At 43.9% G+C, this 13,434-nt stretch overlaps 1 protein-coding gene across 15 annotated transcripts in view; it reads left to right on the forward strand.

Moving 5' to 3' along the window:
* Window positions 1–13,434, forward strand: part of Pka-C1 (Protein kinase, cAMP-dependent, catalytic subunit 1) — a 450,683-nt gene that overhangs the window by 415,307 nt on the left and 21,942 nt on the right. For all 15 annotated transcript variants that reach the window (XM_065437227.2, XM_070525333.1, XM_065437235.1 and 12 more), the window contains 2 exons: window positions 276–402; window positions 3,750–3,845. In XM_065437227.2, coding sequence (XP_065293299.1) covers window positions 276–402; window positions 3,750–3,845 — 223 coding nt within the window. The remainder of the gene's footprint in view (window positions 1–275; window positions 403–3,749; window positions 3,846–13,434) is intronic.

Raw genomic sequence — 13,434 nt, forward strand, 5'->3', positions numbered from 1 at the left:
GTGTGCATGCCTATGTTTGCAAATTTATATGGCCACTAAAACTACTCTCCTTACTTCACATAGCTGTCCACTAATTTTCTATTGCAGTTTAAGCTTTGGCTTTCAGGCATAACTGCACCCTTTTTAATGTGTAACGTGACCAGACAAGTGTTCAACAAACTCTCGGCAATGTTGGAGACATATGTATAGGGAATTTTTCATGGTATTCTGCCTGTGTCCCTTTCTTTCTTCCAACGCCCGGTGTTGACATGCTGACTGCCTGTGGTGACAACTAGGGAACCACATGCGCGGTTTTACGGCGCCCAGATTGTGCTGGCGTTCCAGTACCTGCACTCCCTAGACCTCATCTACCGGGACTTGAAGCCCGAGAATCTGCTGATTGACCACACAGGATACATCAAGGTCAGCTTCACTTTGTTGTTTGTTTTAATACTGTGATGAGAACGTTGTGAGTAGACCACCAAAGATATTCCATGGGATCCTCACCTGCTCTGCTTGCAGTGTACAAGATTGGTATGTTTCTTTGAACTTGAGCCAGCGGCACTGCCTTTGCTGTAATATTTAATTTAGCAATAAGGTCTCTGAAATTAAGTGGCTGCAACAGCACTTCATCAACATTGTAAACAGGCCAAAGAGTGGGACAAGACACACCGTGCACACCACTTGTGTCCCTGACATGCACCATGTTTATCACAAATCAGCTGTGTTGCTCAACTACTTGCTTTTGTGCTTTAAAATTGTTTCTTTAGCATCACCATGGAGTGACATCTGTCATTGGATAAGACAGGTGGATCTAGACACTGCTGAGGTGTGCTGAAGTGGACATAAATGTCAAGGCACATTGCAGGGAGCCAGACTATGCCTAAGGATTGTTGAATAGCTACTGGGGGCTGTCTACCACTCACTTGGTCACTAAAAACGGGAGATACAAGGCCATGCTTTTGACAAGCAGTGCTGTGAAAGTTTGTCATTGCAGCATTCACACATGTGCACAGGCTCCTCTTAATTCGGATGAAATGCCACACTGCTTATGATAGCAGCTAAATGAAAGAGTGCAAGCCTGCCTTGTGTAATGACTGTACTGTGTGTTTCTGAGACAACTGTCTCAGATTGTGTAATATAGAGGATTGGAGACAGTTTTAATTTTTACTGGTGGATCTTTATAGCAGCAATAGGCATCAACAGGTTATGCTTACGAGTGCTGGCTGACTTAAAATTTTGCAATTATGACATGCCTGCTAAAGTCACTAAATAAATGTTCATTGGTGAATTTGGTTAACGAATAATTATATGGGCTATTATTACGCAAATTTGATGTCCACAACTGTCATGATGCTTGGTCAATAAAAATAAATTTGCCTTCTGAATCTTGCATTTTGGACAGTGCAGCACAGGACAAAGACAGAAGATGATGCCTCATCTCCTATTTAAATGTATATTGAAATAAACAGGCAGTCATTGCAGAAACATCTGGTATAAGTGAATTTTAAAATTTGTTGCATATTCCATTAGATCCTTCAGCTTGTGGCTGATGTCTTTGTGTGTTTGTAATAGCTGTGTAACAAACACAGACAGTGCCATAATTTTACTGTCATTCTAACCAAATGACAGTCTCATTTGCCTAAATCTAATGTGAATATGTAATATCAAGGGCGCAGGGGTGCACGAAAGCGCAGCATTTTGCTGCTTTTTGAAATGCAAGACTGCATAGTTTCAGTAATAATCTGGCATACTCTGCCTCAGGTCTCCAGTATTGAAACCAGCAAGTGTGATTGATAACATTGATCACTTTGTTATGTACTGTAGAGTAGGGAAGATATTTGCTGAAGGAATCTGCCATATAGAACATGTTGTATTGAGGAGCGAAAGTTAGGGAATACTATTGGCCATCCATAAAAAAAAAATTCAAAGAAGTACAGACCTGCTCACTGCTTTGCAGAGCACTTGAGCATCAAGCTGTGATGTATGTCGATGACACCTGGTGGCCTCTGGTAGAGATGGTGCGTGCAGGTGCTTTTTCAGCCACGCAGATGTGCAACACTGCATTAGAGCACTGCACGGGCCTGATTTTGTGGCCCGGGCCCGTGATGCCAAGCCCAAGCTCGCATTACGAAGCCCAAGGTCGCGTTACGAAGCCCAGGCCCTGCCCAGTCTCTGGTGTTCATTACTAAGCTTAGGTAGGACCCACATGTGCATGACCAGGCCCAGCCTGGGAACGCTGGAGGAAATCCGGTGTTTACGTGCATTGAAGCATTGTGTTACCCGTGGCAGCAGCCTAGAGGTAAAGTTGTTGCGCTGCTAAGCTCTCCAGAACGCAGGTTCAATTGCTGGCCACAGTGGCTGCATTTGGATGGGGCCAAAAACATCTGTTCACTGAGATTTAAGTGTGTGTTAGAGAACACCAGGTGGTCGAAATTACTCTGGTCTGCACTACAGCATGCCTCGTAATCGTATCGTCGTTTTGGCACGTAACACCCCAGAATATAGACAACATGCTGCTTATATGGCACATAAAACGTCATTAGAAATAAATGTATGGTGGCAATAGAACATTGGAAATTTTTTTTTAAAGATAACCTATTCAACTAACATGAAAACGTGGATAGAAGCAATCCCAGGGTATTATCTTTAATGCTGTTGTCTACACTTTATGTTGGAAACAATAATGATCACATAAATTTTTAAAAGAGGCCCTTGATTAATAATTTGTTGCAACTAAAGGTTAAGGGCTTGTTTCATGCAACTTGAACCAAGGATTTAAAAGAAGTGTTTAGCCACAGCTAGGTGATACCAACAATGTATGGTTTCCTGTGATGTGGCGCACCGCAATATTTTTTAATATTCTGCTTAATAAATAATTAATCGAGATAAATTACTCAAAATGTTTAATATTCATTTTCAATTCTAATATTAATATTATTAATAATATTATTAATATTATCAATATTAATTATCAATATTATAATATAATATCAATATTAATATTCATTTCAATATTCAGAACTCAATCTGTTTTTCTATTTTCTTTTCTAAAGCATACTGACAGCCGGCTCTTTGCACATGTCACTTCAATTTCACACAGAATGCCTTGGACCATGCAATGCATAACGTTCACCTGTGCTCGAAGACCCGACTTTGGCCCCTTAATGGGCGAATCTGGCCTGGGCGCGTGCAGTGCTGTACACCGCATATTGTTTCTTGCGAGCAACAACACTTGATCATTATGCAAAATAGAAGTGAGGCGTGCAGATAGGACACAAGAGTAGAGAAGTGGACAACACGAACGCCGACTATCATCTGAAGGGGGCAACTAGCTCAGCTTTCTGTCAGTTCTAAACACTTGATCAATAATTCCGTTCTGTCGAAATGGACCGTTCACACACTCTAGACAACATTGAGCGGCTCTGCCCAAGGGAATACTAGGGGAGTTTGTGTTTTGGGTACACAGAACCACATGGCAATGCCATTACTGAAACTTGCTGTTTTGTATGAACATCAGACACTTCCCTGGAATGCCTTCATTTGTGGTTTATTATCACGGAAAAATGAGAAAAAATACTTTTGGTGATCCGTGTGACATCATCGTTGATTCAGTTCTAGACATTATAATGCATTAGACTAGATCTGCATGCAAAGGTTTTGTTTGCCCAAGCCTTGTCTTACTATTGTTTGCTGCACAGGCCAGGCTGGATCATAGCACCAAAGCATTAGGTTAGAGCCATGCCTTAGTCTATATGCTCTGTCTACAGGTTACAGATTTTGGCTTTGCCAAGCGAGTTCGGGGACGAACCTGGACCTTGTGTGGCACACCTGAATACTTGGCTCCAGAGATCATTCTCAGCAAGGTGAGCTATTTTTCTGTGCTTATTGACACAGCTGTGACAGTGCAAGATCGTTTCTTTTTTGAGAGTGAGAATAGGGTTACCTTATTACATCATCATCATCATCATCATCATCATCATCATTATTATTATTATTATTATTATTATTATTATTGTTGTTGTTATTACCTTATTATTTGAAACGAAAGCACCTTGAGCTTCACAGGTGCTGTTATGTATATTAAGTACAGTTGGGCAGTGTCCATTTTAGCATAGAGCTAGTGAAATTTTCGCTTGTTTAGCATTAAAAGGGCCCTTTGAACAGATAGCAGACCTTTCATTAGGGGATTACCTGTGAAATTTTTATTGTAAGTGTGGTAGAAGTTGCCCTAAAATGCAACTCAAAGAAAAGGTGCACTTACGTGCCCAAACAGAAGATTCAAGCAGAGATTAATAGACTGGACTCTTTGCTTTCACATGTCAGACTGCCTGCCTCAAGCAAGGTGCATTTATTGCCTCCTTTTCCTACCTTTTCCCGGTGCAGTCCCCAGAACACGGCAGGAGACGGCACAGGTTCCATTCTCCTTCCTTCCTCACATTGCTTGCATTTGTTGCCCTTGGCAGCCGATAAAAATTGCTGGCCAGGGGTGTCCCTAGGCGAAGGTGTAAGCTGGCACTAGCATAGGTTGCTTTGCATCGGAGGGGCCAGCTGTTGGGGAGACAACAGAGAGGAGGGAGGCGAGGCTTGGGGTTGTATTCAATGTCGTTGCTCTCGTTAGCTGTCTGCGTTGCCGCAGCCGTGAGCAGCTCAATGTCTGAGGCCGTGCAGGTGGCTGGTGTGCTGGTTACCGCGCGACGGATGCGGTCTCCATACCTGTTGCAGAGGGCCCCTTCGTCAAGCTGTATTTCAATGGACAATGAGCGCGGCCCCGGTTGAAAGTTTTGAAAGCCCTGCAGGCCCTTGTTGAAAACAGGATCTCCTGGCCGTGGCATTGGCCCTTTCCTCACTGATGCATCACAGAGCAGCTTTTGCTTCAGTTGGCTTGTATTCAACTGTTTTGTGCTTGTTTGGATGTAAGTGATCCATCGCTGTCTGCAGCTGTCAAACCATTAGAGTTTCGTGCAGGTGGACCCTGTAGGTGAGTTCTGTGTTGTCCTGTATGCCAGACGAATTCTGTTGATATTTGTTCGAAAATCTCCTCGTGTTGCTTTTTTAAGCTTGCCCTTGATTGTTCAAACAATGCCATCCATGGTGCCATTAGATTCCAGCTGGTAAGCAGCATCCAGAATTCAGCTAATGGCATTCCCGCAACAAGAACTTGGCGTACTTATCACTTGTAAACGTAGGCTCCTTGTCCAAAACAATGACGTCTGGGATTCCATGAGTGGAAATTATCTTCTGATAGCATTATATGGTTGTTTCAGTTGATGGGGTATTAACGGGAAGCACCTCCATCCATTTTGAATAGGTGTCAACCAAAACAAAAGGTAATGGCCTTTGAATTGGCCTCTAAAATAAACATAGTCATGACCACAACTTCTTGGGAAGTGGCGACGGAGTAGATTGCAAATTTTTTGCCGTGTGTTGATTTGCTTGGCATGACTTGCAGGTGTTCACCTTGGATGCTATGTCATCATCAAGGCCATACCACCAGACATCGCTTTATGCAGTAGCCTTCATTTTTTTCAATGCCTGGGTGGGTTTTATGCAGTAGCTGATGATGTTAGATTGTAGTGAGGTTGGAATGATGACTGGAAAAAGCAGCTCTCATGGATGCTGTAGTCACTAATGTTTGCTAAATGCAGACCATTCTTCATGGTGGGGAACCTCATCTCTGGGCATCAGGGCTCTGTATAGATGCGATAGTACTGGGTCACGCCTGTACAGCCCTTAAGCATGAAAATATCCACTGGCCTCTGCATATCGAAGTGATCTGCCGGCAGCGGTGAACGACTAAGGACGTCAGCATTGCTAATGCTCGCTCCTGGTCAGTAGACAAACTTGTAATACCTGTATGCTGACAGCGTAATGAGAGCGTCCTCGTCACCAAAAATTTGTTATGAGTCACTGTAAGTAGCAGCTAAAGGGAAAGCCGCACTTACATGTCCAAACAATAAAGTAGAGCAGAAGTTCGTAATGAATAGACTGTGCTCTTTGCTTTCACGTGTGAGACTGCCCACCTCAAGTGGAGAGCATTTATTGCCTCTTTTTTCTTCCCCTTCCCTGCACTGTTCCCAGAACACAGTGGGAGAGGGCGCAACTTCTGTTCTCCTTCCTTCCTCATGTTGCCTACTCTTAGCCACCCTTGGAAGTCATGGGATTCAAGGAAGTGGGCTTACACGCACACACACATGCTGTAAGAGTTAGGGTCGGGCATCTGAAAAGGGCTAGCTGGCCCATGCCGGCATCCAACTCATCTACGCTAAGGACGTTGTTGAAGGGAGGAACTTGATCTCATCGAGAACAAGGAGTACTGGATTTATTTACAATAGCTACATAAACAGTCGAGAATGTTACATCTCATCTATCTAGCATCACTCAAGTGAAGCACACCGAGGAACTATAGGCCAGGGAAATTGTTGCCCAACCTGTCCAAAGTTGTTGAAGCACTCGCTTTGAGTGCGAGGGTTCACACACTAACTCCTGCACCTTTGTTTCCCTGAACACACAGAAAGGAGGGGTGCTTCATATTCGTATACAGAGGTTGTCCCGCTTGACTCAAGCTAGTGCCACAGTTAGCTGGAGCGGCTGTCTTAAATGACCGTGGCGGTTACCAGGGTACCCTCCCTGAGGGAACGCCGTAGGACACTTTCTCCGGGAGATTCTGTGTCTGGTAGCACAGGCTCTGGTAGCACAGGCTCTGGTAGCACAGGCTCTGGTAGCACAGGCTCAGTTCATGTTGTGCCTCAGGTTGAACCCGTACACGTAACGGCTAGCTTGGCAGCACCAGCTCAGCCGTGTTCCGTTCCGAGAGCCACGAGCTTGTTCAGTTCTGAGAACTGCAAGCTTCCATGCACATTCATCTCCAGCGCAAGCATTCACTACTTCGTGGTTTTCGTTGGCTTCTTCCATGTTTGCATACTAGTTTCTTACTACACGCACAATGTTTTACTCTGTGTATGTGGCTGACCTACATATAAGGTTTAAATCATGTAATATTTCTGTCTAAGCGACATGTACAGCTTGGCCTAAAAAAATTCTCTAAGTGGGCTGACGAGAACGGATTTAATCTAAACCTTCAAAAAAGCATGTGCGTTCTTGAAAAGGGAGGTTTACTGCCTGACCCCGCTTTCTATATTGATAGACACCGGCTATCTGTCAGTCACAAACAAATTTTTAGGAATTATATTCCAAACTAACTTTTGTTCCTCATTAGGCATCTGAGAGCGAGGTGTCTGGAGACAATGAAGCTACTGAAGCTCTTGCCCCACACATCTTGGGAAAGTGATAGATGCCTTTTGAGCCCTCTACAAAAGCCTTATACAGTCCCGCCTCAACTATGGAGCTATACTATAAAATTCTGCTGTGCCTAGTGATTTGAGGGGGCTAGATCCTGTTCACCATTTGGATACGTATACGCCTAGCTGCAGGTGATTTCAGGACTAGTCCCACAAAAATTCTGTATGGGGTCACTACATCTCCAAAGGAAATATCTAAGCTTTTCCTATGCTCTCAAGGTTAAATCATATGTGGAGATCCATTTCACTCTCGTATTTGTGGCATGTTTTCTGTCAGGCTGTTTCATAACTGCCCAGCCATTAGAGCTCCATAGAACCTTCATTTGGGAGTACTGGCAAAAGACACAGGCGCCCGACTTATAGAAAATGTCCTAATGGCTCCCACTCGCCTGCCCCCACCAGGGAAATGTCAGACCATTGAATGCGACATCTCTTTTCTAGAATTATCAAAGTGTGTGTCGGAAGCACATAATACACTACCATTTTCATGAATTCCAAGAGAAGTACTCCTGCACAGAGTACTATACAGATGCTTCCAAGTCCTCTACTAGTGTTTCTTATGCAGATTTAAGACCTTCATTTTGAACATCCTGGGCACTAAATCCACACACAAGTATCTTTACAGCAGAAGCCTACACTATACTCTCAACTATTCATCACATAAAGCTCACAAACCTCACTAGGGCTATCGTGTTTAGATCAATTGAGTGTAGTTAGAGCTCTAATTAGTCCACGAAAACATAAGAAATGTTTTAGGGAGCTCTTCCGCTTGCTGTGCTCTGCATATATGTGCAATGTGATTGTCATATGCTGGGTACCTTGCCACAAAGGTATCAAAAGGTAGCTGCTGATGAAAATGCTACGTCTGTAATTTAGTGGCACAGATGCAAATATTCCCATTCCTTCCACAGACCTAAAGTCTTTTCTATGCCATAAGCTGAAGAAGCATTGGCAAGGACAGTGGAATACCGAAGTATTGAATATGCTACACATGATAAAACCAAAACAAGGGAACTGGTTAACTGAAGAAACAGCATGGTATAAGGAAGTACTTATTTGTCGATTAAGAATAGGAGGCACTTATAGTACTCGCTCTTACCTCATGACTGGGAGTGATCCTCCAACTTGTAGTATGTGTGGCAATAATCATACAGTTCTCCATGTTCTCATTCAATGCCCTGCAATAGAAGGAAGAGAGGAAAAAGTACAGTAGAATCTCGATATGTTCCCATTACGTATGTTTTCCTGGCACCAACGTTCGCAATCAAGAACACCAAAAAGGACCCAATTGAGTTACGCTCATTTTTTGCCAGTTCGTGCATTTCCGGGAAGCGCAATTTTTCAGCACTAACGTTCATTACCTCGCTAAACTGCAATCGTATGATACGTTTATTGGCCGCTAGATACCATGTTAACAAGAAAATGCACGAGGTGTACACGAGCGAGAACAGTATACAGCTGTGGCAGCTTGACGACAATGCTCGCCCATTCGTCTCACGTGAAAACGACGCCGCACACTCAGTTTCTTATTTCGGCACCAGCAAATCTTCTCCAGGGTCGCCGCATGCGGCATTCACACCTATCACTGTCAATCCTATTGCGATAAGCATCTTTGCCTATCTGTTTCGCAGTGCGTGGTGCCTTTGAAAGCGTAGTGCAAGCTTTTAATGAGCGATAACCGGAATGCTCCACCGTTAATTTCTGCAGGCTGCGATCATATACATCTTCCAGCCACTAGATCCCACGTGAACTAGAAAAACGTGAGGATCGTGCGATCGAGAGCAGTATATAGCTGCCTGTCTCGCATAAAAATGATGGCGCGCACAGTTTCTTATTCCGGCACCATCAAATTTCCGCCCAGGTCATTGCACGCTGCATTTTGAACTATTGCCACAAGCTTATTGTGATAAGTATCTTCACCTATCAGTTTTACAGCATGTGGTGCGTAGTGCAATTGGTAGCGTACTACGTGTTTTTAGTAGGCGATAATCCAAATGCACCGGCGTTCCCTGCTGGAGGCAGCGGGATGTGGCCATCGCGTTTTGCTTCGGCAGCATCAGGCATCGTCCACCAGTTTGATTTCATTTTGGTTTCCTGTCACTCTCTTAAAACACGTAATAAGAAAACAACAAAACACGTCTCGGGCCGCTGGAGCACCACCAGCTCAACGTGCATCGGCGTCCTGTGCCGCAACGATCTGCGTGATGCTTTGCATTACGAAGATGTCAACAATAGTTGAGTGTCAAATTTTTTTACTTACATCGGATCATACATTTTCCCGGTAACATACCTTGACATTCGGCATTATTTTCTTGGCAATAAACTGCTTTATAATCTGCAGATCGTCTTGGAGTTTTTGGCTAAAACAGACACTCTGAAAATCATTCGGCCAGGTAATTTTAACACGCTATTGACAGGCCTTGTATGCAAGAGCTCTTTTGAAGCTGTTGTGTCTCTGTTGTGATTTGTTGCATCATGTTTTTAATGAAACCCGGTTGCCATAGCCCACATAACCAACTAGTCAATTTCATTATTTTAGTAGCTGTATCTTTTATGCCATTTACAACAGTTTCTCAGGCACTTTTACAGCCATGCCACGTATGCCAAGAGGAATACATGCATTGTCCGCGCCATGAACAATTAATCTAACATTACATTACCATTTGTCATGGCGCCCTTTGGCCATACCTGGCCCTTGCACCATAAAATGCCACACATCATCATTGGAGGCGCAGCTGACGCATAGGCTGAGGCTGCAGGCTAACAGAGTGATACACACAGGAACTGGCACTCAATGCAAGCTTTGCATTGAAGGAAAATGTGTGTTCAACATTCATCTAATTCCAAAATAACTGAACTTGATGTATCATATATGTGTAAGTACTCTGTAAATTGTCTCTTTGTATATTTGAGTGGTGCATGGATATCTGAAATTCCAAATAGAAAGTAGTCTTGGCTAGTCACTTTGTATTAAAATATAGATATCAGCATTTATCAAAGCCTCAGGAAAGAAAGAATGCTTCGCATGATGCTGCTACAAAAAAATTGCAGTTGTGCAGATGCACCAGGCCTTTAGCAACGCATGAGAGAAAGAAATTCTGCTTAGTAATATTTAGTAATTATTTGTTAAATGTGCCTCACTCTTAGGCAGCCTACGAATATGTTGTCTCAGTTTAGGCAAAGCAAATTTTAAAATTCAAGTATTACCATGTTAGTATATTTTACAACAATATGCTGTACTATAGCATTACACGAATATCGTTCAATGAACACAACACCCTACATACATCTTGTGAGGTGCTGGTTTCTTGTTTCATTACTGTAATATGATGGTGCACCAGGTAGCTGAAAGCAATTTACCCTCAATTGATCGGACGTCCTGTTGTGAATGGCAATGTGTATGTGTCTTAAAAAATGACGATTGCAGCCTTTTTTGACCATATGCACTCCACGCAAACTTTACATTTCACTTTGTTTAGAAATTAAAAAGTATTTAGCATCGATTCGATATTCAGATGCTGTCTTTGTCACATATTCATACTCAATTCGATTAGGAAATTTACTAATTGAGCATCTGTAGTATTTTCACATTTTAGTTCTCATTGCACTTAAATAATAGTCGTGGAAATAATAATGGTTGCTGTAGCATCCCTGAGGAAACCTAAGTGCAATTGAAGCCTTGGTTTGGACAGCTGGTTACAATCTTCAGGTTCTGCGGAACTGTTTTATGGGGCCTTTCTTTATAAGAACTCTTGAAATGATATTTGTGCATGCTACAAAGGAGGTTTTGTATTTTGAATGTGTATACCTGACTTTTTGTGGAATGCATCACAAACTTGGCAAAAGCCCACTGACGTATGGAAGTTTACTGAGCAATGAAGAAAGCTTTTGTATCTTATAATATCCTGCACTAGCAACAGAATAAAAAATAAGTTTCTACAGTCAGAAATCGACCGGGTAGAGCTACATTAATGTGTGGGCCCCACGTTGGGCGCCAGATGTGGGATTCTCCTCCGCTACTCTTGGGACAAAGGAATGACAACACAGTAGTGCAAACAGTCACAAGGGCATTTATTGCACCTTGATAGATCAATGCCTGCTAGCCGAGTTGCTATACACAAAACATGCCGAAGGGCGCGCAACAAATCTAGAAGTCCGACTCACCGCGACTGGATAGCGAGCGAATATGTTCGCCCCATGCTGGATCCCAACGCCTGGTCGTTCGCGTGTATGGTCACGCCAACGGTGGCGCATTCGAAGGCGGCCTCGTGAGACGGTCTCGCAGAAGCGGGGATCGGCGCACGCGCGGCACAGCACGTCTGCACTGCTTGCTGTCTCGAACCAAAGAGGGGGCGCCTTGTCTCTCCCGCACCCAAGTAACCCCGCAGCAGTGCAACACTAGCGCCATCTCTCGCACTGCGCTTGTATCACTCCGACTGCCGCGGGCGCCAGTCCACGTGAGCCGTGCGGGAAAGCAACATATCAGGGGAGGCGTGAGAGTCGCGCATCCCCACAAATGAAAGGAAGAGTCTGCAGTGCTCTGGTAGATGCAGACTTTATATTTAATAATGTTTTCCTTTCGGATTGCCACATAACTGATTTGATTAATCAGTGCTTCTATGCTTCACATTTTCAATTAATCTGCCATCACTGCCATCAGCTAGCCTCTTGGTTAGCTCACCTGGTGGAGCGACTGCCGCAGAAAGGCAAGCTCTGTCCTTGGATCAGGGATGACATTTATCCACCTGTGAAGCTTTCTTTTTGAGGCATCCACATAGGGGGTTTTCTGAATCTCGTGCTGCTTTTTAATAGGCTTACTTAGGCATGCAAACCTGCGTTTGAAAGTGTGACGGAACCCTAAATAAATAAAAGTAAAGTTGAGTGTGCAATGGAAAAGATACTTCAATGTTGCAGATCATCAAGTATGCTTAGGTATGTAATATCCTGAAAGGTTAACTTTTTCGTTAATCAATCATCGGTGATCGATGCTTTAGATAGCCGATTTCGACAAGTTGTAGCCGTTTCTTATCCACTTAAGGCCATAAAGCAGTTAGTACAGGCACTGCACTTTCAGAATCGGTTTAAATTTTTCCGCTCTGGTGGTTGTGAGTTTTTGACGGATCTTTTTGTGAAGTAGTTTGCGTATGTTGTAGCGAAAAGCCGCTTGGCTGTCACCCACTGTCCTCTTGAAAAAAAAGTATGCTGCTCTGGATTACGCCGCACTAGCATCAAAATTTTGTACTCGAATGACTCTCAGCAAGTCAATAATTAAATTATATCGCCGGCTTTGCCGTCCAACAGTGCTGAGTGGTGATAATTACCCAAGAATTATACCAGCTGTTCACTAGGGAGCTTTGGTTTGGAGTCTCAGTCGTTTTATCCCATTAAAGCATATTTCTGAATGTCTGCTGCATGTCCAACATGTGGACCCGGCTTTCGCAACCAGTTTCCAAGCGTTTCGGTAACGCTTCTCTCGTAAAATTACGGCAAGGGACGCTGCTGGTGTCACTGCGTAGTTATCGAAAGTCGCTCTCACGGCGTCATCCCGCATGGCTGCGTCGCGAGAAAAGCATCGCCCTCAAAACTATGGTTCCACCCGCTCTCGCTTTTAGTGATGAGGACTTGAGTTGTCATTATGAAGACGACAGCAAAGCCGATGCAAGTTCTGACAGTGACAGTATTTTGAGTCAGCCTGGGACATCCATAGCTGTTCACCGGCGAGTTTCCTTTACGGCCGTAAGTGGTCTCCTTCCTTGTGCGCGCGTATCTGACGATCTTCTTGCACAACCTGAGAGTGTTACTGATTATGTTCAGGGTGCATGCTTCGCTTGGTCATGATGTGCTGCCATCGGCAGCAAAGAAACTTCCGTTCACGCCAAGGCCACCTGTAGCGCATCTCGGCCCAGCACTATGGAGCAGCGCAAGACTGTTTACAAAGACGTGGGATTTCTTTCAACTCTTCTTCTCTGCAGAGAGGATAAAGACAATCTGCAAAAATGCAAACAGAAATGCTTGGATGCATAATTCTGTGGTTGCGCAGCTACAATGAGAGCAATTGGTCCTGGGAAAAGGTGCTTGACTCCAGGTGAACTGGTGAAGTATGTTCCTGCACTTCTTATCGGACCATCCTCAGAAGATGCCGAAAAGGTGGAAC

This window comes from Dermacentor albipictus, chromosome 9 (genome assembly GCF_038994185.2).
Source record: "Dermacentor albipictus isolate Rhodes 1998 colony chromosome 9, USDA_Dalb.pri_finalv2, whole genome shotgun sequence".
Classification (NCBI taxonomy): Eukaryota; Metazoa; Arthropoda; class Arachnida; order Ixodida; family Ixodidae; genus Dermacentor; species Dermacentor albipictus.